This window comes from Anastrepha obliqua, chromosome 6, assembly GCF_027943255.1.
Source record: "Anastrepha obliqua isolate idAnaObli1 chromosome 6, idAnaObli1_1.0, whole genome shotgun sequence".
NCBI lineage: Eukaryota > Metazoa > Arthropoda > Insecta > Diptera > Tephritidae > Anastrepha > Anastrepha obliqua.
The window spans coordinates 45059326-45085116 of NC_072897.1; the positions used below are offsets into that span (position 1 = coordinate 45059326).

Consider the following 25791-nt stretch of genomic DNA (forward strand, 5'->3'; position numbering starts at 1 on the left):
AACATACGGCAAGAGTACAAAATCTCTGTTTCGACTGAGCGCTATTAGAGTCGCAAGCGCTTTTCGCACTGTATCCCATGAAGCTATTGGGGTAATCCCTGGCATAATGCCCCCAGATATAATGGCTCTGGAAAGAAAGAGAATATATGACAAGAGCCGAAGCCTTGGCAGGCCGTTAATAGCTGAGGAGCGCAAAGAAATCAGATACGAGAGTCTATCTAAATGGCAAAGACGCTGGGATATAACAACCAAAGGGAGATGGACACACCGACTCATTAGTGATGTGCAGGCATGGGTTGATAGAAAACACGGTAATGTCGACTTTTATATGACGCAATTCCTGACAGGACATGGTTGTTTTAGAGAGTACCTCCATAAATATGGCCATGATGATGGAGTTATATGCTCATTTTGTGCCAAGGCTAATGAAAATGCGGAGCATATTTTCTTTCACTGCCAAAAATATAGTAAAGAACGAGAGTTGTTGGAGAACCAAGTAGCAGAAAGAATAACACCGGACAATGTTGTTCCACATATGCTACAATCTAAAGAAGTGTGGGATGGTATCAAAAATTTTTCAGCGTTCGTACTCAATGATTTGAGACAAATGGAGAGAAGGCGAAAAAGCGAAAGCACAGCAATAGCTGAAATTCCATAGTAGTAGATGTAGTACCTTTTCCTGTAGTAGTAGATGTAGTAACTTTTCCTGTAGTAGTAGATTTAGTAACTTATGGTTGTGCTGTAGGACCACTTGCTAGATACATTTATTTGGATGCAGGTAAACTGACGATACCAGACATAGAAACTTACGTTTCTGTGGTATGGACAAAGACATGGTGGGTGGGGGAGTACTGTTATGACAGGGGTGGCTCTCTCATCAGATGACCTAAACAGTGGGTGGTAACAAGCAGATGCTACTTTCGACGCATTGCATCAGGACAATAACGGACATTGCTCAAACCGCCTCCCGACGAATACTTAACGGTTGTACCGGGGGGATCGGTACTTTGACGGTAGGACGTTTAGTTCAGGTTAAAGTCGCACACTGACGGGGGTAGGCTTTCGATGCTTCATCCTCGTAAAAAAAAAAATAAAAAAATACAAACTTTTGTAAATTGCTCTACGCAACAAATCACAAAGAACAAATGGTGCCAGCACCCACCGATGAAAACGCAGGCCGCTGTCAGCTGTTACGATGAAACTAATGAGAGCCCCATGTAAATAAAAAATTACTTCCATTCCGTATGGTAGTATCATAGATTTTATCGCAGGATTTTGAGTAGAACCGTGTCAGCTGATTGCTTTCTCACCACACAGTGTTGCCAAAGAGTACATTTCGAAACCATTTACAAAATCAACTTAAAAAAATTCTAGTTTTTATTAAAATAACATAAAAACAATGTTGAATAATGTTAATTATAGATAAATGAACTATTTGGATCTGGTGGTTTTTGGCTTTAGTTTATTAAACAATGAAAAATTGTAACTGATAATGTGTGAAAAAGTGTGTATGCAAAAATATCAATGGCAACATTGTGTAGATGCAACCAAACACAAGCACACAAAAACCGATGTATTGTGTAAATATGTAACTAAAAGAACGCAGTTTTTCTCTACGGGATGAATTTTGCTCAATTTGGTGCTCTCTAGGGGCAGCGGTAAGGGACTAAGATACGTTGGTCAGTGTGCGCATCAAAACTGTTAACTTGCGTATGTAAATTAGAACATACTATTAATTCATCTGTGTTTGTTGATTCTTCGCCTTATGTCCCGATTCCGGCAAGAATATATCTGTGCCCAACTGCAGGGCAATAACCAGTCGCAATTTGATCATATACCATATCGCGCGGACTAGTTTCAGCTCGCCTGCAGTAACTTTGTACTTACTTGTACTAAATACAAAATAAATTGTATTTCCTTGAGTCGATATAGGGTTTTTCTTCTTTTGCATAAAGCAGTCAACAAAAATTCTCGTTGAATGTACATAAAATTGAAAATTGTTTCTCAGTGTCATTTTAAGTGGATTTCCCAGTTCCACGATTTACTTGGAAAGATTTAAAAGACACAACAAGAAAAGGTCTCAAAACAAAAAAGGCGCCGGGATACGAACTCATAACAAGTAGGTTACCCACATGTGGCTATAAATACATCATTTACATATTTAATGCGCCGATCAAAAACGAGTATTTTCACATTCAGTGGAAAGTTGCTGAAATTATACTTATTCTAAAGCCTGGGAAGCCCCCGAACGTTGTCTCCAACTATAGGTCAATAAGTCTACTGTCCATTGTTTCTAAACGTTTTGAAACCGACTTACCGGGTAATTGAGCAAAAAAATCTTATTCCAACACACCAATTTGGATTCCGCAAACATCACTCCACAGTAGAGCAAGTTAAGAGTGGGCAAATTCCCTAGAAAAGTATTCGAAAAAAAGGAATACTGTACGCCAGTGGTCGCCAACCTTTTCAATGTGTTGAGCTACTTTCAAGATTTTGAAATAAAACGCGAGCTACTTGCACAAGCCAACATAAATTAAATAATACACAGTTATATTCGACACACAATACTAATATACGTTCTATATATAATAAACTTATGACTTATAGTGCTTATAATTATGCATAACTACATCCATGTTCACACCTATCAATCGTAACAAAATTTTTTGCAGTCATAATGGCAAATCACAAGCGACTTAAAAAAACAACAAAACAGTAATAGTACATTATTATATAAATAAAATATGGGCAGATAAAAAGAGCATATTTAATGAGAAGGTTGACATTCTGACTCATCGATAATTTTTTTAATATTTGCAGTATAATTTGATACAGTCATTCGAATACAGTTATCCAAATGTATATCTGTAAGCGGATTGCTGTACTTATTTTTAATAAATTTCATATTGGAAAAAGAAGATTCACACAAATAAGTTGAACTGAATAACGCTTTCACTTTCAACGCAACACGACATAAAACTGAATACTTATCTTTACTTACTAAAGTCCATACACATTTTGTATTTGAACCTAAAGATTTTAAAGTCAAGTCACTTTGAAAAGCAATCAGTTCCAGTTCTGTCACCGCAATGTCTTCGCCAAAGTTGTTCATAACACAAGTTGCAAACTGTTGTAAATCAATGTCCATGAAGGGTGAAAAAACAAATTGCGTCACTAAAGCAATTTTGCTGAAATCCTTGAAACGATTTTTGAAGTTTTCCTTCAAGTTAGAAACTATTTCCATATGAAATTTACTGTCATACATTTGAATGTTTATCAATATTAATCGTCATACCTAAATATTGCTTTACCTGACCTAAATTTTTAATCTCAAATTTTTGTTCCAAGGCTTCAATTAAAATATCAGTTTCTGACTTATCATTTGAAAATATTATGAAATCATCAACATAAATTCCAACAAAAGTTTTCTTACCACTACTATGATTTTTTATAAACACGCAAGGTTCAAATTTACTTTTGCTAAATTCTAAATTATACAATGTTTCTTCGACTCTCTGATACCAGGCCAGTGCAGATTGTTTTAAACCATACACATCCTTTTTTAACTTTAACACTTTACTGGAATCTTTAACAGGAAAACCTTCAGGTAAATGCATATACATACTTTCTGTTAAATATCCGTTAAGAAAAGCTGTAGTAACGTCTAAGTGAGTAATGTCCATATTGAACTGAACGCTTAATGCAAATAATAAACGCAAGGTTGAATGTCTAATGACCGGCGAGAATGTCTCTTGGTAGTCCACACCAGCTTTCTGCGTATAACCTTTGGCCACTAACCTTGCCCGATACCTTACATTACCATCGCAATCATATTTTCTTTTTAGAACCCACTTACACTGCACTACACTAGCATTTTCTGGAGCATCAACAATCTCCCATACTTGGTTGTCTTCGAACGACTCCAACTCTTCTGCCATCGCCTGCAGCCACTGCTGCTTCTCTGGACCACTGATAGCATCTTCATATGTCGGCTCGTCCTCCCCTGTGGATCTAGTACAAATAGTAGCAATACCGTATCTTGAAGGCTTTTTCTTCTGTCTTTTCTCTTTTATTTCATCAACTATTTGAGGGGCTTGTTGTGTATTATTGGATTGCGAATCGTTTGTTTTTTCAGGTGTATTACTGATTTTTTGCAAGTCATTATTATATTCTACACTCTCTGCATCCCGGAATTCTAAGTCACTAGAGCTTGATTCACTGTGATAATCTAATTTCACCACAGATTCAACCATTGAATCCCCCACTGAATCTGTGTTCTCTATAGAAACTGTAACTATTTCTTCTTTCTTTGGTTTTTCCTTAATCACAACATCTCTACTGGTTGTAATCGGTCTTCTGATTGGATCATAAATTCTATATCCTTTGGCGGGTCCCAAACCCAGCACACAACCAGCTATCCTGGAATACTTCGCCTTCTCACGTTAGCTCACTCCTAAATGGGTGTTCGGAAGCTACTCAGAGGATACTTGGGCTAATCCCGGAAGTTGTGAGCTGCTTGAACCATATGCAGAAGAGTCGTCCTGGCCACTCCCAAGTAAGTGGCGATCAGTAACTTTCCACACTCACGTGGACTTCTACGTATGGATCCATCCTCCACCAAATCAACGATCAGTCTTGAAAATGGGTTCAGCAAAGTGTGATTGAATTTGACAGTGCTCTCATAAAAACATGTTATAACGAAGAAAATATATATATTTTATTTTAAAACAAATATTTATAAATATTTAAATCGCTATAATTTTCCATTAATGTAAAAATGAGCTGTTATCACTTACTTTTCTCGCCTTATTTCTGGTAGCCCGTCATTTCGTCTATAAGCTGTTAATCTGCTAACACAATCTCAGACTTTCTGGGCCTCTGTTGTAAACAAACCCCTGTCATAGCCATCAGTACCTCAGCAAATCAGTTGATTCCGCTAAATTCGACTAGAAGATGAACCGCCTAACGTTTTGATGTTGGCCAGACCTTTGTGCTTTGTACATCGTGCGCAAGAATGATAGATTATAAGATTTGGTCAACCGAAGCGAAATTGTGATAGTAACTTTGGCTGTGTTAGTGTTGCCAGCTTAATATATGAGTACAAAAAGTTTGTAAAAAATATACCTTGTAAGCATTAAGATGTATTAGAGGAATTAGCACTTAAGCGATGGAAATATATTGTTTAGACCTTAACTAATGTTGTTAGCCCTTTTATTGTACATGTGGTTGTACAAATCGGAAGCGTTTCAGAAAACCCCCATGTTGTTGAAGTAAAGGAGATAATGTGTCGAACTGCCAAACGAGTCGGACGTTCTTATCGACTCTAACCAAATCTTAAGGCTTCCTCCAAAGTGAAGATATAGCAAATAGCAGGGACAGAGCAGCTATAAATTATATTGCAAGCACTTTGCCTCGTAACAGTTATTAGATGAAAAATATTTTTTGTTTCGTGAATCAGAGTTGTATCTCACCGTCAATTTATTCTGGTAACTGTTATATAAGAGAAAAACTTTTTCCGTTCATACCATACATGAAGGTATTTTAAAACACAATATATACCTACGAGTATATATATTATATATAATTGGCACTTACACCGTTTTTGGGTGTTTGGCAGAGCTCTTTCTCCTATTTGTGGCGTGCGTTTTGATGTTGTTCCACAAATGGAAGGACCTACAGTTTTAAGCCGACTCCGAACGGCAGATATTTTCTGTGAAGACCTTTTTCATGGCACAAATACACTTGGAAGCTTGCCATTGTCTGTCGAGAGGCAATCGCTATTAGAAAATCTTTTTCTTCATTTTAGTGTTTCACCGAGATTCGAATTTACGTTCTCTCCGAATTCCGAATGGTAAAAACGCACCAACCCATCCGGCTACGGTGGACCGTTGGTAGTAACTTGGGTTGGTTGGTGGGTTTTGTGGTGATTCTTCCAGAATCCAACTAGCGCTTCCGCACCATTTTGTTGCCACATCATCGTTACCATCTTGTTAACCAGTAATTTACGGCATGACTATATCCAGTCTGTGCGGTTTAAGTACCTTATTAGGTTGTTGACATCTAGGCCAGACAGTTGTTCGAGACTCTCGAACAGCGGTCTGCCCAGGGTTAACATTCTGTCCTTCCATAGGGCAGGGCATTCACAGAGGAAGTGGAAGATTGTTCCTTTTTTCTCCAGTTGTTTACAACTATGTCAGTATATGTTGTGAGGGTTGCCCATTTTGGCTGCTTGTTCTCGGCAGACCAAAAGCCAGTTATGACTGCCGTTAGTCTCCAGGCATCCCGTCGTTTCATATTTAACAATATTGACGATTGTTTGAGGTTGTAGGTGGGCCAGAACGTTCTGCTGATTTTGCATTTCGTCTGGTCTCTCCATCTACAATCCGCGATTCAAAGGTATTTCAGGGAAATTGTACTCTTGACTGCACCTAATGGTATGAATACCGGTTCTGCAAGATTCTTGGCAGATCCCCCTCTTGCCAGTTCATCGGCTTTTTCGATACCTTCAATATTCCTATGTCCCGGCACCTAGATTAAGGTAACTTTATGGTTTAGACTCAAGGTGGTGAGGCTATTCCTACTTTGTTCCTCCACCATAGAGTTTGTAGTAGCTGAATCCAGTGCCTGGATTGCAGCTTGGCTACCCGAAGAATAACGATATTGCCCTTAAAATACAAATCTGCTATTAGTAGCCTACAAGCTTCCCCAATTGTCAGTAGTTCCGCCTGGTAGACAGTGCAGGCATTGGGGAGACGCACAGGTTTTTTAATTTTAAGTCTATGTCACAATCCATTTTAGAACCATCTGTATAGACTGTAGTGTCGAGGTTGTTTAGTGAGAATCCCTTATTATATTCCTCCTTAGATGGAAGGAGAGTGTAAAAATTCCTATTAAATGTTACCGTCGGGATGATGTGGTCAGTCCTCTCCGAGGTTGACTGAGCTTGTCGCAATAGTAGACTGGCATGACCATACGTTTTTTCTTTCCAGCGACCCGCTTCGTTCAACCCAAATCCACTCATGGTTGCCGTCTTCTTAATGTGTAGGTCTATTGGATTAACGTGTGTCAGTGCGTTGAGAGCCTCCTTAGGACATGATCTGATTGCACCGGGCGTTATTGCACAGGCTGATCTTTGTATTCTGCCGAGTAATTTGGTATTGTAATATCTCCCTAGAGCTTTCCACCAAACTACCGAACCTTACGATAATATTGGTCGTATAACCGCCTTATACAACCATGATGTATGTTGAAGACCCCATCTTCTTCCAAGCATACGTTTACAGGCATATAAAGCAAGTTCAGATTTCCTTACCCGTTCTTCGACGTTTAATTACCAGCTAAGTTTGGAGTCCAAAATTATCCCTAAGTACTTTGCACTGGGTGAAAGTGAGAGGGTTTGTCCGATAACATTTGGTAGGGTAAAGATTGGTACCTTATATCTGGTGGTAAAGAGCATGAGTTCTGTTGAACGCGGGTTTAAACTTAGGCCAGAGCCTGTCGCCCAAGAATTAAGCTCGCCTAATGCCCTTCGAATGATCTCACTGATCGTATTAGGACACAGTCCTGACGCCATTAGCACCACATCACCAGCGTACGTCACCGCTTTTACCTCACCTCTATTAAGTTTTATTAAATTTTGCTAATCACACATAACCAAAGAAGTGGAGATAATACTCCCCTCTGTGGAGTACCCCTATGGACTCTCTTAGTTATGTTGATATTACCTATGTTAGCTTTGATGATCCTGGTTTCTAGCATGATCCAATTCCTGATACAATTTTCCACCCCTACGTCTATCCAGCTATGGTCCGAAAAAGACTTTTTGCTTGAGACCCCCGAATTTTCTACCTTCACTGAAGTATTTTCAGACAGTAATATTATATCTATTACTTCCGCCCATCCTCTAAAGCTTTCCGTGCTTGGAAAGGTGAAAGTCGAGGTATTACCCCTATTACATACTGTCAAGTTAGTATTAATGATAAATTCATATAGGGACTCACCTCGATCATTCGTTTCGGTACTCCCCCATAGGGTATGCCTCGCATTGGCGTCACATCCTAGTAGCAGGGTATGGTTTTTGTTGTCAAGAACAAGCCTACGAGCCTCGTCCGTCGGTGCTGGTTGATCGTGTGCCATGTAGATGGAGGTAATTTTGATTCTGACGCCGTCAGCAGCCTTCATTTCGACGACGGTCACATCCGACGAGCTGTAGGATAGGATTAAAAATATGTTTAAATGTTTTTTTGCTACAATACATGCCCTGGGGTTTCCCTGGATCCGCTTATAGTACAAGTTGTAGATTTTGAGAGAGACTCCGCTTACCTTAATGCTCCGCACTCTGGGTTCCTGTATCAGTGCGATGCCTACGTCCTCCTCCGTTAGGAGAACGGTTAGGTTGTTCTTTGCAGTCCTGGAGTGCTGCAGATTGAACTGGACAACCTTGAGACTCATCTTTATTGGTCGTTTTTAGGGGCGTCAAGCTGCATGCCCGTATGCTGCTCATTAGCGCCGTGGTTTTTGGTATACCCGGCTTCTTCCAGTTGCATGCACATAAGCAACTCATTAGCGTCGTCAACCTCGTCCTGAACAGAACAGAATAACTTTAGATGCGATTTCGTCACGCCAAACCGAAGTTTGTTGTCCACTTTTCCCAGTGGCTCAATACTCTCCTCCGGGATTTGGAGAAGGAAGGACACACTGTTCTTTTGCGGAGCCTCCGTTTTGATCATGCTCCAGATATCCATTGGAAGAGTGCGGTTGTATGCTTGTAGATATGGTATTAACTGCTTAGCTTCGAACTCCATGTTCGGTATCCAAATACGAGCCCTGGGAGTCGTGGGATCTCACTGGCTGGCATTAGTTTGTGCCTCAAACCTTCCCAGTCGCTCTGGATTTTGCTAATAGCGTTTTGAAGGAAATCAGCAGAGAACTGATCGGCGCACTTAATCACCGTATCCACATACTACCTCCATTGAATCATATCCTGGCACTTGACCCTCTGGGCTTGCCATGACGTGATCAACGACAATAAGAGACAGCCGTGCCTCGATTTCGGACCACCTTTCTAACGCAGGTTTACCGCGCGATTGGCTGGTTTGGGCGTCAAAGCAGTGTACGACGTCTTATGTTTTTTTGCAGTTTTAGCGCCCTCGTCCTGTGTGTTTTACGGCTTCTGCCTTCTGTGTGGCCTGGAACGCCAGGTACTCATTGAGCACCTTTTGGCACCTTGCCTTATCGGCCGCATCTTTGGAATGAGTTTTACCTTCGGCTTCATTTTTGCTTATTCTGCCGAGAATAGCGAGAGACCTCTGGTAAAGCTTGTACCTAGACGGGCCTTTTTTAAGGCAGAACTTCCTCAGCTCGATTGTGTCCGTCCGTTTGTCTGTCCGTTTTGTCATTGGGTCCGTTCGCTTGTCTGTCCGACTGTCCGTTCGTTTTGTCTTTGTGTCAGTCCGTTTGTCCGCTTGCTTGTCTGTCCATTTGGTGGCGTTTTCCGATTTTTTTTTTTTTGTTGTTTGTTCATTTAAAGGGCTTTTCAATTGGCGCGGGTCGATTTTGGTGCCCTGTGGCAGCCATTTTGTTTTGGTGACATCTGTCAAATCTTTTGTTTATTATTCAGTTGTTTATGCCAAATCATCATGGCAAGTTACACGATTGAACAGCACGTTCAAATGATAAAACTTTATTATCAAAATGAGTGTTCATTAACGCAAACGTTGCGCGCATTGTGCCCATTTTTCGGTAGACGTGATGGCCCTTCAAAGTTGACTCTTCAACGTTTGGTGGCCAAATTTGAGACGACCGGGTCAGTAAACAATTAGCCAACACCCGTACGTTCAAGGAACGCAAGACCAGCCGAGAACATTGCCGCGCTCCGTGAAAGTGTACAGCAGAACCCGAGGTAGTCTATTCCTCGCCACGCACAAGAACTTGGCCTTTCGCAGACTCCAACTTGGCGAATTTTGCGTCGGGACTTGGGCCTACACCCGTACAAGATCCAACTGACCCAGGAGGTCAAAGTTGATGACCATAGACAACGCCGTTTGTTTGATGACTGGGCTTCGAATCGTTTAGAAGACAATAGGGGTGTGCGAATATTCGAAATTTCGAGCTATTCGAAGCGAATCGAACCGAATTATTCGATCCGAGATTCGACTCAAATATTCGAATGGTTCGAACTATTCGAATGGTTTGAACTATTCGAATAGTTCGAACTATTCGAATTATTCGAATGGTTAAAATAGTTCGAACTATTCGAATAATTCGAATAGTTTAAATAATTCAGATAATTCGAATATTTAACTGAGTGCATGGTTTTTTTCATTTTTTTAAACGATTTTTCTGAAGATTTCAGGTCTAATAAAAGCAAAATTAACATGGCTTAAAGTTCAGTGTTTAATCTTCGGTTAGGATATCATTATTTTTATAGAATTAGTAGTTTTAAATAACTTGATATAGGTTTTTAAATGATATCGATTCTTCTAATCGTACGTATCGATCGACACATGAAATGATTTCTATCTTAGATGAATGGTTAATCACTAATCTCTTATGCATATTACAATTCTCCACTACAGTATTGTCCTTAAACCTGTTTTCTAATTTTAATGAGTGTACATTCAAGTTTATATATTACTTGGAAGCTACATATATCTGCTTAGGAAAGGAAAAAATAATACTAAAGTTCATGAATAAAATACCATTAATTTCATATCAAAAAAATGCCGAATGCAATTGGCTTTTCCAAACATATATAGTAGTATTATTTTACATGACAAGTGTATCTACAGCCACTATCAACGAACTATTTGGTGGTTGATGGCAACTATACTTGGAGTCCTAACTTTGTCCCGGACTCCAAGGACTAGAATTATCAAGTCTGTGAATAGTATCCACAGCTACTGATCATGTATTACTTTAGTGAATATGTGTGAAAATATATTTGTTGATAAAGAGCAAACATATCGTTGTTCTTTCAAATCTTCTCGGTGTATAAAAAATTCAAAATGAAACAAACTATTTTCAAAAAAGTAAAAATGAAAAATATTTATTAATATCATACATATCTATTCCATATCTACTTCCTGTCCCAAATAAACAAGTTAAGTATATTTAAATCTTTTTAATTATCAATTAAAGCAATGTATAAATGTAAATTCAACCGTAAATAATTTGCTATGAATTTATCTTAAACATTAATAAAATCTATTATTAATTTACAGATTAAGATGTACGTCTAGAACAAATAAGAAAATTGAAGGTTATGTATTGAAGTTGGAAAAATATTTATGAAATAAATAATGTGATAGGTTTAAGTTAATATTTGAATACTTCTCATCAATAAAACTTACAAATAATATTGTATATAACTAATTATTATAACTGACACAAAACTCAATAAAAATATTAAATATTACTTTCGATATTTATGATGAAATTTTTAAGATGTTATACATCATATTAAAAAACAAATTTTACAGCATTCTTAACCACTTTCCATTTTCTTCAACTCAATTTTAATTTTGATTTTGTAACGTCCTGGAAAAATTTATACTCAACAATTTTTATTATAATTCATAAATTCTTAAAATTAACTCAACTGTCAAGCTGTTAAATTATTTAATGCTGAAATTGCACTAAGAATCAAGTTCTATACCGACGGTCAATATCAAAGTTCGATATTTACATGAAGCTTTAATTTTTTTAAACTGAGATCGAGACACTAGCGCCAATAGTTACTAAATCACACTTATCTATCGCACATCTGTCATTCTCGTTTTAAATATTCGAACGTCAAGCGTTGAAAATTTTTCTTTAATTAAATAAAATGTCTTCTCAAAATTCTGGAGATGAAAATATGGCTCTAGAAGAAGAATTAGAAACTGATGTCGAAGATGCAAATGAGGTTGTGACTTCAACACATCGAAGTCCTGCTTGGAAGTTTTTTAGACTGTGTACTGAAGGATACCGGAAAGCAATATGTAATACTTGTTCGAAAGTATTAAAATTACCGACATGTATGATGTTAATTATTTATTATTTTCAATTATTTTCCGATATATAATATATATATATATATCCCGGATTTAAGAACCAAATTAAAAACAATGGAAACAGAATTCATTTTTTAATTCTGTTTCCATTGTTTTTAATTCGGTTTTTGAATCAGGGATATATATTAAAATATATATTAATTATTATGTTTTTTATAGCTACTACATCACCTATGTTAAAGCATTTAATGTCGAAACATCCTATTTCATATCAGCAATGTGTTGAAATCGGAAAAAAGCGTATGACCGCGGATGAAAATAAAAATAATGAAGAGTCGCTAAAACGCCAGAAACTCGGGCCACCAACTAAAGCCGAGATAGATCAACTGTGTATCGAGATGATCGCAATCGATATGAAACCTTTCTCAAGTGTTGAAGATAAAGGTTTTGAAGATTATTAAAAAGACTCGATACTACGTATGATCCGCCATCACGTACTACTTGCTCGCGCAGTCTCTGTCCCAAATTATATGAAGAAATAAAACAAAAAGTAATGGACGAATTGCAAAACGATATAGCATCAGGCTTAATGAGTTTATCTTTCACTACTGATGGCTGGAAGTCGAGAACTGGACATCATTACTTATCATTAACTGTACATTATATGACAAGTAATTTTGAACTGAAAAATATTATGATTGGCCTAACCCAACTTGAAGATCGTCACACTGGGAGTTATATCAAAATGAAACTTGAAAAAATGTTATTGGAATGGAATTTATTAGATGTTCCTAATGTTCCCATTTATTTTACCACTGACAATGGTGCTAATATCTACAATGCTATCCGTCAAGGTGGTTGGAATCACATCTATTGCTTTGCACACACACTCCAGTTGGTTATAAAAGATTGCCAAAAATACACCAAAGGAATCACTAATTTATTGAAAAAAGTAAAGATTCTCGTACTATTGTTTTTTTAAAGCTCTATAGTTGTTTTTATTGGAATTTGTACATTTAATTTTCAATTAGAATGGTTTTAAACTTAGAAATAATTATGAAGCTCAATTTTTTGTATTTTTTAATGTATTTCAATCAAATTATTCAAAATAATAATTTTTTTAACACAATTCTATTTATTTTTAGGCACGACGTATAGCCACACACTTCCACCACTCTGACCCGGCTCGGCGAGACTTTGAAAATGCTCAAAAAGCGTCTAGTCATCGATCTTCCTTAAAATTAATTCAATCAGTACCAACTCGCTGGAACTGGGAGTATGACATGCTCGAGCGCATGAAGAGATTACAGCAACCATTGTCAGATGTGCTTTCGCGAACTACTAGTGTAACTGGATTGTCTGGCACCGCCTGGAAGAAACTTAGTGATATTATCAAGGTTTTAGAACCATTGAACGAGGCCACTAAAATTGCTTGTGGGTCAAAATACCCTACCATCTCCATGATTGAGCCAATACTTCGAGGGGTGGAGGAAGCTTTCGAAAATCTTGCTTTCGATGACGAGACAAGCGTTGGTCTGAATAATATTGATAGCGAAGATAGTGATGACGATGATAATAGTGATGATGTTCAGATGGGACTTCCAACGATTGATAACGAGTCTCAGATGCCTATGGGTTATAACTTTTCAAAAAATATAATCCGGAATTTAAAAATTAGGTTTTGTGAGATTGAGGAAGATAAGTTGTATCGTAAATGTACTTTTCTCGATCCTCGTTATCAGGATTACTTTTTAACCGATGATAAGGTGAAAGATGACATAAAGAAAGATATAAAAGAAGAGATTATTGCCTATAAATATTCGAACAATGTTTTTGAAAACGAACATGAAACTGTTGCTGAACCTCTTGTAATCAAACCCACCAAGTTTTGGGACTTCATGAAACAGCGACGAGCTAATAGAGAAGAAACAGTAACCTTGCGCCTTGAGAAAGACATTGATCAAGAACTTATTCAATATTTGTATTCATCAGATATTGATCCTTGGGATGATCCTATTCATTGGTGGAAAAAAGAATCAGTTAAATATCCTCTCTTATCAATGCTGGCTCGACGTTATTTGCCAATTCCATCTACGTCTGTTGAGAGTGAGAGGCTGTTTTCTACTGCTGGAGACATTGTGACTGAAAAGCGCAATTCATTATCACCTGATAATGTTGCTCGGTTGTTATTTTTAAATAAAAATATAACTCGTTATGTTTGATTGAATATTATATCGAAATTTTAAATAAAATAACGCTATTCTATTTAGACACGCGAGCAAACGTATTCTTAGAAAGAAATTTTTAATTAGAAAAGTTTATTAGCTTATAATTATTTATATTGTTCAAAATGTTATTGATAAATGTTATATTCAACGATAATTAAATAGAAAATTTATTTTATTTTTATTATGTAGAATTACTATAATAGAATAACCTGTTTAGGATTTTATTTCTTCGGATAATTCAAATCGCTCGAATTATTCGAATATTTCAAACTATTCGGAAATTCCGAACTATTCGAATATTTCGAATTATTCGAGTATTTCGAACTATTCGAATATTTCGAATTATTCGAATATTTCGAACTATTCGATATTCGACTCGAATATCGAATCTCTTCGAATCGAATCGAATGGGATTCGCACACCCCTAGAAGACAACCCCAGTTTTGGGCGAAAAATCATCTTTAGTGACGAGGCGCATTTTTGGATGAATGGCTGTGTTAACAAACAAAATTGTCGTATATGGGACGACACCAAACCACACGAGGTTCACCAGGCGATAATGCATCCTCAAAAAGTTACCGTTTGGTGTTTATTTTGGGACGACGGCGTCATTGGTTCGTACTTTTTTGAAAACGACGTTGGTGAGGCGGTCACCGTCAACAGCGAGCGCTACACAACGATGACAACCAATTTCTTATGGCCCGTATTGAACCATATGGACCTGGTTCCAGCAGGACGGCGCTACGTGCCACACAGCAAACGCCACGATTGACATTCTGCATGAATGATTTGTGGGTAAGGTTATCTCTCGCAGGGGTGATGTGAATTGGCCACCAAGGTCATGCGATTTGACCCCGCTAGACTTTTTCCTGTGGGGTTTCTTGAAGTCTCAGGTCTACGCAAATAAACCACAATCGACCGATGCTCTACAGGTGAACATAACACAGGCCATCACTCAAATTCAGCCAGATCTATGCGGAAGAGTCATTGAAAATTGGATCACTCGGATCCGTTCCACCATAAGAAGCCGAGGCGGGCATTTGAATAATGTCATATTCCACACTTAATGACATATATGCGCCTTTCAAATAAAACAATAATTTTGCCAATAACTCACACACAGCTTGTTTTATTCCATTTCAACACCTACCCGCCCTTATTGAAAAACCCTTTATCTGTTTCTTACGGTTACCTGCCCTTCCAGAGGGCTGTCATTGTCGCCATGTGCGGTGACCAATGGGGATATAGGGGAAATAAACGGTCCGCCTAGACAGGCTCCGTTAAGAGACAGCCTAATTTTATCCCCCGGCTGTCAAATCCACCCAATAGGCACCGGTCGCGATACACTCTGGGTTGAGGGAGTTTTTTTTTAACGAAGTTAACGTCTTCGACCTGTGTGGTTCCCGGGAGACCTACTCTCCTACCTTCCATATCTGGGAGGCGTTCCCCTATCAACCACCTGGGGACGCGCCCTATAGGAATAACAGGTTCCCCCAAGGGTGGTTGTAACTTAGTCTTGCCATAAATTTTGCGACAAATTTTACAATGCATTCGGCGAGAAAAAATTTGTAGAAAAAAGTTCAGTTCTTTTTGCTTTTATGCGTGTGCATTGTCTACTCATGAATTATACTAAGTTTCGTGGCAAATTTCGCTTTTAACAATGGAATGGGGAGATAAGGATAATCGCATTGCAGTGATTGCATTGGTAAAAGTGCAAGTGAGATTTACGAATTGCTGAAAAAACTTAATGTTTCGAGAAGGTTGTTTGCCGCACCATCAATTGTTTTTCCTAAACGTCTGAAGTGACAGACAGAAATAGAAGTGGTCGTCCTCGCGTGGTTCGAACAAGTCCAGCCATTAAAGGCGTTCGAGAAATAATTCGCAGAAATCCCCCCTCATGTCTAGGGATTTGAATGTATTGACCAGATCCATGTCAAGACTAATTAGAGATGATCTCTGAAAGCCTTCCGCTGAAAGCGTTGCTCAACGGGTCATCTTTTGATAACGCGCTTCAAGAAAATTAGACTCGACAGATGCAAGCAGCTTCTTCGGTGGCACGCGATCAATGACCATGAAAATATTATTTTCACAGATGAGAAAATTTTCACTGTTGAACAAGTTTTTAATAAGCAAAACGACAAAGTCTAAGCTAAAACTTCTAACGACGCAAAAAATGTAGTTCCAAGGGGTAAGCGTGGCCACCATACAACCTCTGTAATGGTTTCGAGGTAGTGTCTTGTAAAGGCGTTACATCTCTTTATTTCTGCGGAAAGGATGTGAAGACCGGGGCAAAAGTGTACCAGGAGGACGACGTAGGAGACGTGGCGAAGCAGTTAAGCAGTACTCTCATCAATGGAGAGCGTTGGATCTCGCAGGATTGCGCTCCAGCCCTAAGGTAAAAACCATCCAGCAGTTGCTAAAAATCACATGTAAAGAATGCCCAGTTGAAGAGTTGCCAGTATAGCGTAGACCAGTGGTCGCCAACCTTTTCAATGTGTTGAGCTACTTTCAAGATTTTGAAATAAACAGCTAGCTACTTGCACAAGCCAACATAAATTAAATAATACACAGTTATATTCGACATACAATACATGTATTTATTTTACTAATATACGTTCTATATATAATAAACTTATGACTTATAGTGCTTATATTTATGCATAATTACATCCATGTTCACACCTATCAATCGTAACAAAATCTTTTGCAGTCATAATGGCAAATCACAAGCGACTTAAAAAAACAACAAAACAGTAATAGTACATTATTATATAAATAAAATATGGGCAGATAAAAAGAGCATATTTAATGAGAAGGTTGACATTCTGACTCATCGATAATTTTTTTAACAACGTTATGAAACTGGTGGTGAAAATTGTGAACAAGATTAGAGCTCAAGCGTTACAAAGAAGATTATTTAAAACCTTGGCTGATGTAATTGACTGTCAATACGGAGAGCTACTTCTTCACTCTGAAGTGCGATGGTTAAGCAGAGGACGAGTGCTCAAACGTTTCAATGATGTTCTGCCTGCTATACTCCAATTTTTCAAAGAACGCGATGAACCGATTCCTGAACTGGAAAATTCGACTTGGCTCAGAGATTTTGGTTTTCTAATTTTTTTAATATTTGCAGTATAATTTCATACAGTCATTCGAATACAGTTATCCAAATGTATATCTGTAAGCCGATTGCGGTATTTATTTTCAATAAATTTCGTACTGGAAAAAGAAGATTCACACAAATAAGTTGAACTGAATAACGCTTTCACTTTCAACGCAACACGACATAAAACTGAATACTTATCTTTACTTACTAAAGTCCATACACATTTTGTATTTGAACCTAAAGATTTTAAAGTCAAGTCACTTTGAAAAGCAATCAGTTCCAGTTCTGTCACAGCAATGTCTTCGCCAAAGTTGTTCACAACACAAGTTGCAAACTGTTGTATATCAATGTCCATGAAGGGTGAAACAACAAATTGCGTCACTAAAGCAATTTTGCTGAAATCCTTGAAACGATTTTTGAAGTTTTCCTTTAAGTTAGAAACTATTTCCATATGATATTTATTGTCATAGGGCTCTAATAGATTTTTGGATATCTTTTCGGAAAGAATAGGAAAATGCTTAGTATCGCGGTTTTTTAGGTTTTGTTCCCAAAATTTAAGTTTTGTAATAAATGCATCTATATCAGAAATCATTTGCGCTAATTCTTTATCCCTGCCTTGAAGCTGCAAGTTAAGCTCATTTAATTTCTCTGTAATGTCCACAAGAAAACCAAAATCTCTGAGCCAAGTCGAATTTTCCAGTTCAGGAATCGGTTCATCGCGTTCTTTGAAAAATTGGAGTATAGTAAGCAGAACATCATTGAAACGTTTGAGCACTCGTCCTCTGCTTAACCATCGCACTTCAGAGTGAAGAAGTAGCTCTCCGTATTGACAGTCAATTTCATCAGCCAAGGTTTTAAATAATCTTCTTTGTAACGCTTGAGCTCTAATCTTGTTCACAATTTTCACCACCAGTTTCATAACGTTGTTCAAGTTTAGAAAATTGCCACATAATGCTTGCTGATGTATAATACAGTGGTAACTAAGAAATTGTGGAAAACTTTCATCTTTATGACATAGCGCCACGAGCCCCTTATCACAACCCACCATAGCTGGAGCACCGTCACTTGTCAGGCCTACCATTTTTGATAATGGAATTTTCTCAGAAGAGATGAGATTTTTTAAATAAGAAAACAGCTCTAGTCCAGTAGTATGTCCTTTGAGTGGAATAAACTTCAAAAGATCTTTTTTAATTGTAAAATCACTAAAAGCCATCCTGACAAATATGGCCATCTGTGAGGTGTCAAGTACATCTGTTGATTCTTCCAGTTGCAGTGAAAAATAAATACAGTTATCTAAGTCACTTCTTAACTGTAAAAAAATATCATTGCTCATTACTTCTACTCGCCTCACCACTGTATTAGTAGAAAGTTGCATACATTTTATAGCAGACACTATTTCGTCTTTATTTCTAAAGTTGGCGAATAAAGAATCTGCAGTTTCCAAAAATGCTTGCTTTATGATTTCCCCGTCTTCATAAGGTTTTTTCTTTTGTGCAATTATCTGGGAAACACGATAAGATGCTTCAGTTGCAGCCTTATTTTTGTCGATTGTTTTCAAAAATATTGACTGTTGTCCAATTAACTGGATTTTTAAATGCTTCAGTTTTTCTTTTCTGGTGGCAGAATTTAACGGGAATGCCTTCTCAAAATTCGAATGTACAGTTTTATGATGCCTCTCAATATTTCCTTTTTTAGGAACTGACACAGATGTATTACATAACAAACAAACACTTTTGCCTTTAACTTCTGTGAAGAAGTGTTGTTCTTCCCATTCCGAATGGAAATGGTATGTCTTCGCCTTCTTACTACTGCTTGCCATAATGTTTCGAACTCTAACCTAACCGCTGCACGCAGAACGTTGATAATGCCGTTCAGTATTAAAGTAAGCGCAATGTCGACGTGCATTGCGTATATATAAAGCCAAAAAATTCTCGAACACGCTAATCGGTTCCAGCCGATCCTAGAACGGACTTCGCGTCGTGTTTGTCGGCGCGAAATCGCTTACCGCAGTGTTGCTGAGATTTGCTAATACTGGTATGATTTTCAGACTTTTGGATTTTTTGCAACGATCGACGGGTTGGCGACCACTGCTCTAGTCAGTAGTAATAGCGTAGATGGAGACTTTGTTAACTTGTGAGCCATCTGTGTAGATAAATATATATTTTAAGGAATTTTTGTTTGTATTCTGATTTAGGTATTTCGGATTTAATGCTGGTGCTGAGATCAATATTTATAAGGTTAGGAGGGACGTTCCAGGATAGTTTTAGACTATTATTTTTTTGTTAATGAAAAGGAAGGTTCAAGTATGTATGTGCTTTCTGAAACTGTTCTGTCTAGTATTGAATCAATTTTTTTCTTAATTTTTTGGGTCCGTTCTTAGTTTTTTTATTAATTTGGAAAGGTGTGTGCCGTACACATGCAGTAATGTCTTGAAAAATGTTGTTATTTCTCTGTTTCCTATAGTGCGTACCTGTACATATGTTTGGTTCTATTTAGTAGCATGTTTTTATTTGGGGTGATGTGAAACGCTTGAAGGGATGTACGTATAGCTGATTGAAGTTAAGTTTTAAGCTTGTTAAGTATAGGCTTCGGTGCATTTCCTATTGCTCTAGTTATGTCGAGTAGCGTATGAGTGTTAGTGTTGAATTTTGTGCCAGCGAGGCATTTAATGATGTTCAGTCTTTTTGACAGTGCCGCAGCCAGTTCGTTCATATGGCAATTCTATCTATAATTATTAGCAGTGGTATAATGGTATTGCGTGATCATATATTTGTAGTGCAGTTATGTTTTCAACATACATATATGTATGTATATGCTTACATTTATCAGGCGATAGAATAGCTCCGGAATAGGAGTTCTAATCGTCTATGCTATGTAATAGTGTGTTTAGATTGAAAGTTTGATTTCTTTTGCTTGCTGAGTTTTATTATTAGGTGGAGTGAAGTTGATTCTTTTTTCGATTTCGATTATTTTAGCGAGTTTGTTATACGCTACTAGAAATAAAGTGACATAAATCGGCGATCCTTAGGTGCTCCCATTAAAAAGTAGGTGCACGTTGGAGGTTTGGAGCCCGACACGAACTAAAATTCTTCGGTTTGTCATGAAATTAGTAACGTAATTTGTTATTCTAGGTCCGGTTTTCCATGTTTGCAATTGATCGATTATTCCGTGGACTCCAATCCTATCAAAAGCCCTCGAAAAATCGAGGGAGATGATGGATGTCTGGCTCTTTTTTGAGAGAAATACAGTTATAAAATGGTCTGCGTATATCAGACAGCCAGCAACTGATTTCTCTCTTTTAAATTCCAATTGGTTGGGGTTTATGTAATTGTTTTTGGTTACGAACCAACTCGCGTTGCAATGATTTCATCTAGTAGTTTTGCTATGCACGGATTGAGAAATATTAGTCGGCAGAACGTGTTATCATTTAGTGTTTTTATTAGATTTTAATATTGGTATTATGAAGCTTGATTTGTATAACTGAGGAATGTGGATATTCAGAATGTTATTGAAATGTTGTATGATATGATGCTTGGTTGTGTGTGATGCACTTTTGATCATTTGGTACTAGCCCGGGAGCGAGGGGTCATTTGGACCTCATCATTTCATGCCGACTGATTTTAATACTGAAAGCAGACGCTATAAAAACCGCTATCAAAGCATTGAAAATTCCGCGCGCCGCCGGGATGTATGAACGCAATGATACATTCTTGCTTCGGCTGACGGTCTTCCCACCGCTATAAACGCAGCTGACCATCATTATTATATTTTCATATGTGTCCAAAATTATGTAAAAAAATTTCAATAGGCATAAAGTAGTTTTACTTTTTAATTTATTTTACAAGTTGCCTGTTCAGCTGACGTATTTTCCCCCCTATAGGCGCAACTTACTATTTATTTTTATTCTACTACTAGCAAACCCCGCCCGCTTCGCTGGGCACACTAAAATAGAATAGATATGGTTTAGAACAGAAAATATATGGTTTTCATATTATTTATTTCTTTATTCTTTATTCAAGCGCTTTGGCATAAACAATATTTTTTGTTTTTCTATTTGTTTTTGAGTAAATATATAATGTTGTTGGCTTCCCAACACTTGAACAGCCAACGTATAGTTGACCATGGGTGAATACTGGTTCTTCTAAATTCATCTCGCATATTTCTAAAGTTTGCCCTTGTGATTTATTGATAGTTATTGCAAATGCTAAACGAATGTGCAGTTGCAAACGCTTGAATTCAAATGGCAATTCAGGTGGAATCATTGGAATTCTCGGTATTAGAACGTCTTCATTCTTGAATTTGCCAATTAAAGTACTTATCGACAGCTTTCATTCGATGTGACCTACATATATCTCGAGACCCCAGTCACGGAGCGGCATGAAAAATACTCTGTACTAAAGCATTCACCAACAGCTTCAATTTGATATCCATATTGTACAAACACATTCTAGGTTCCACGTTTTGGTCTCTATATCGAGACCCTAGTCACGGAGCGGCATGAAAAATACTCTGAACTAAAGCATTCACCAACAGCTTCCATCTGATATCCATATTGTACAAACACATTCTAGGCTCCACGTTTTGGTCTCTATCTCGAGACCCTAGTCACGGAGCGGCATGAAAAATACTTTGAACTAAAGCATTCACCAACAGCTTCCATTTGATACCCATTATGTACATACACATCCGAAGGTTACCCGGGTCCACGTTTTGAGCTATATCTCGAGCCCTATCCACCAATAGACATCCAAACTATATGTAAACCATCTTCAATACCTACTTAACAATGTGTGTAAGTTTGGTTTAATTCGGTGCAAAGACACGGCCGGTTAGCGAACACACACAAAAAGTTGACTTTATTTTATATATAAGATATGTCAACAATACACAAAAAAAATTTCAGCCGGTGTTAAATGAGTTGTTAAAATTTTTTTTCGACACGTTTCGCAGCATCCCACGCACGTACCCACTGCTACTGGACCAGCTGACGGTTGGTTTCGTCATTCATTGGATGGCGTCTGCCTTCAGTATTAAAATCAGTCGGCAGGAAATGATGAGGTTTAAAATGACCCTTGGCTCCCGGACTGAAAATTATGTAAAAATATTTCAATCGGCATAAAGTAGTTTTACTTTTCAATTTTTTTTACAAGTTCACCTGTTCAGCTGACGTGTTTTTCTCTCTCTACCGCGCAGCTAACTATTTTTTTTTATTCTACTAAATGCCAACAATACATGAAAAAAATTTCAGCCGGTATAAAATGAGTTGGTAGAAATTTTTTTTCGACACGTTTCGTACCCTCCCACAATCACACCCACCGCGGGTGCGCCAACTGACGTTCACTTTCGTTATTCATGAAATCTAAATCACAAGTATAATCAAGAATTTAACGGTATAAAAACGCAGTCCAAAATCAAAATCTGGCTCCCGGACTATACGATATTCGATCAAACAAGGGGAACACCCCAGCCCTTTAGGGTGTATAAAACAGATAGTGTTTCGATGTGTATGATGTCGGTTTCAATTTGTCTGGCTAAAGCTGAAGGATTGCAGTTTGTTGTTATTGCTTATATTTATTAGTTATGAATTTTTGTGAGAAAGATGAGTCGCAGGAAATTTGTGACCAATGTTGTGTGAAAGTGTTAGCTATGTCGATCTTTGATTTAATGTTTCGTCCTGTTAGAGAGTATTTTATGCAGAGAATCGAGGTGTTATTTGCGAAGCCACAGAATGTTATAATATTTGCCCAAATTTTCGATATAGGGGGGAGGGCTTGATTTCTATTATGAAAGTAGTTGTGTATTGTCTTTTACTTTGATTGAGTTTAAAACGGAAAATGACATTTGCTTTTTTAAATTGTACTATATTCTCTTCGTTGATGATATGCTTTAAGTTTTGCCATGCCCGATTTTTTAAGTGTTTTAAGTCTGATAACTTTTTACTCCACAAGGGTACAGCACGATTCTGGAGGTTTAGTGTCGTTTGTGGGAATGTTTTATGTGCGCTTTATAATATTATTTTATTTAAGTTGGCCGCTTCTTTATTGAAGCTAGAGCTTGCAGAAATTTTATTTGATAATTGCAATTGCTGTATAAGTTGCAATCTGCACATTTAATTTTAAATTGTGGTTTTTTGAGTGTTCTTCCTACATTTTGAGGAAATAGAGAGATAGCTATTAGGACGCTCCCGTAGGGATCATCTAATGTTTTTCAATGACAGTTAAGTGCAATGTCCGGAGAGCAAAGTAAGAGGTCTATGTGCGTGAAGGTTTGAGTTTAACAATGGTTTGTTGAGATGCAGACGTTTCGTGGTTTATTGTCATGGTGAAAAGATTTAATGGTGTGGCCAATATCAGACAGTTAGTCGGCTCTCAGCGAATTTGACACAATCAACTAATGGGTTGACGTAGCATGAGTTACGAATCGGTTTGTTTATAAAAAAATAAGAATGTGTTAGTGATATATGAAAAAAGTTAACACAATGTCATATCTTTGCCGTCTGAACAACGGCTCATTGGACGAGTGTGTGAAATTATCGTGCAGATTTTGGCTGGAGAATAATTGTGTTAGTAATCTGTGAAAAAAATCATCACAGTCTTCATGCTGAAAACAGTGAACACCGTACGCAGTCCCTTACCGCAGTCCCTTACCGTGCACAAAAACTCACCCCCGAGAACAACTGCGTTCTTTTAATTACATATTTACACAATACATCGGTTTGTGTGTGTATGTGTTTGGTTGTATCTATACAATGTTGCCATTGATATTTTTGCTTACACACTTTTTCACACATCCGCGTTATCAGTCACAATTTTTCATTGTTCAATAAACCAAAGCCAAAAACCAACATATGCAAATAGTTCCTTTATCTATAATTAACATTATTCAACAGTGTTTTTAAGTTATTTTAATAAAAGTTATAATTTTTCTAAGTTTATTTTGTAAATGATTTCGAAATGTACTGCTTGGCAACACTGTGCGGTGAGAGAGCAATCAGCTGAAAGGGGATTACGGGATTTTTTAAAAATCGTGAAATAAAATCTACGGTACTACGATACGGAAGGAAGGAATTTTTCATTTGTGTTTACGGTGTTCACTGTTTTCAGCATCACTCATGTTGCTTCGTTGCTAATGAACAACGACTTATTCACACACATGTGAAATGGTTGTGCAGAATTCGGCTGGCGAACCACTTTCGTGACGTTTTGTTTTTCACCATAGGTTTTGGCCAAACCTAATATTTTATCATCCTTGGTTTGTTGTTACTTGGTTCCGAGTGTCTGATCGTTGTGATTTGAGAATTGAGAATTGAGAATTTTCTTCACTAGTGCTTGTGGCTGGGTTGATTGCTGAGTGGATGTTTTTGCTTAAACAATGCTTTTTCCGTTCCGTTATCAACTTTTGATGTTACCTTAATTATTTGGATTCCTTTTTTCCTTGATGAAGATTGGGCATTTTTTATCGAAGGGTTTTTTGATTTGGGTTGGGATATTTATTTGTGATATAATTTACCCTTTTTTTTGTTTTCTTTGCATTTTACAGTGGTTCTATATGGCAAAGATGGTATTTATTTGCACAAGTTGGGCACGTTGTTGGGTTATTACAGTATTTAGCTAAGTGGTTATATCTCATGCAACTTTTGCAGTGCATGGAAGGTGGAATATATGGGCCAACTGATACTTTGAGGTATCCGATATTGATTTTAGTTGGTAGGGCAGTGGTGTTAATTTTTAGTATTACTGATTTTCCACTTTTCTGCAAATTTTTGAAGTGAAAACTTCTTTAGAATCGTTGGGAGTGATTTGAGGAAAAGTGAAACGAAAAAAGCGACCAACTTGGCTACGAAGCGTTATATTATATGTTGATATAAAAGTAGCGACGAAATAAATAAAAATAACTTTTATTTTTTCTTGTGATTTGAACCAAGGATTTTGGATCGGAAGCTCACATTGCTAGTCGCTCGGCTACCGCGCCATGCTGTCGTCGCTGGCCTAAAAGTTATTTAGTTACGAAGCGTTATATTATATGTTGATATAAATAATTTTTGTGAGCGTGTAATTCTCAAAAGTTTTATTAGGTTTATTATTTAAAATGTATTGACTAGGTAGTGTGGTTATCAGCTTAACATCTGATAGATCCTCCATCGGAGGACAACAAATGTTAAACTAATTTTTGGAAATGCGCGGAGTGTTTTATGGGCTTGCTCCGCCTCTGCCACGGGTTGACCCGGTATTGCAGTACCGCCGGGATTTCAGCCTTGAATAAATACAAGAAAAAATATACTAATACATTTAGCTTTGGTGGGAAGAGCCATAAATTTTTATATGAATACATGTAGACGAAAATGGAATTTTTTTTTTTTGAAATTTGCATTGTAAGACATTTCTGATTATTTATTGAAAACAGTTTTTTGGCTTTTCTATTTTTGGTTTAGATACTGAAAGTCAGTTTAAGTGAATCGGTATAA

At 37.4% G+C, this 25791-nt stretch overlaps 1 protein-coding gene and 1 pseudogene across 1 annotated transcript in view; both read left to right on the top strand.

Moving 5' to 3' along the window:
* LOC129250824 (E3 SUMO-protein ligase ZBED1-like) overlaps positions 1–14302 on the top strand; it is a 76430-nt gene extending 62128 nt beyond the window's left edge. Inside the window, exon 2 of the mRNA XM_054890407.1 lies at positions 13139–14302. Within this exon, the coding sequence (XP_054746382.1) occupies positions 13139–14215 (1077 nt within the window). The 3' untranslated portion in view covers positions 14216–14302. The remainder of the gene's footprint in view (positions 1–13138) is intronic.
* Positions 14303–25405: 11103 nt separating this feature from the next.
* On the top strand, positions 25406–25589 carry LOC129250999 (U2 spliceosomal RNA; annotated as a pseudogene).
* Positions 25590–25791: the final 202 nt, after the last annotated feature.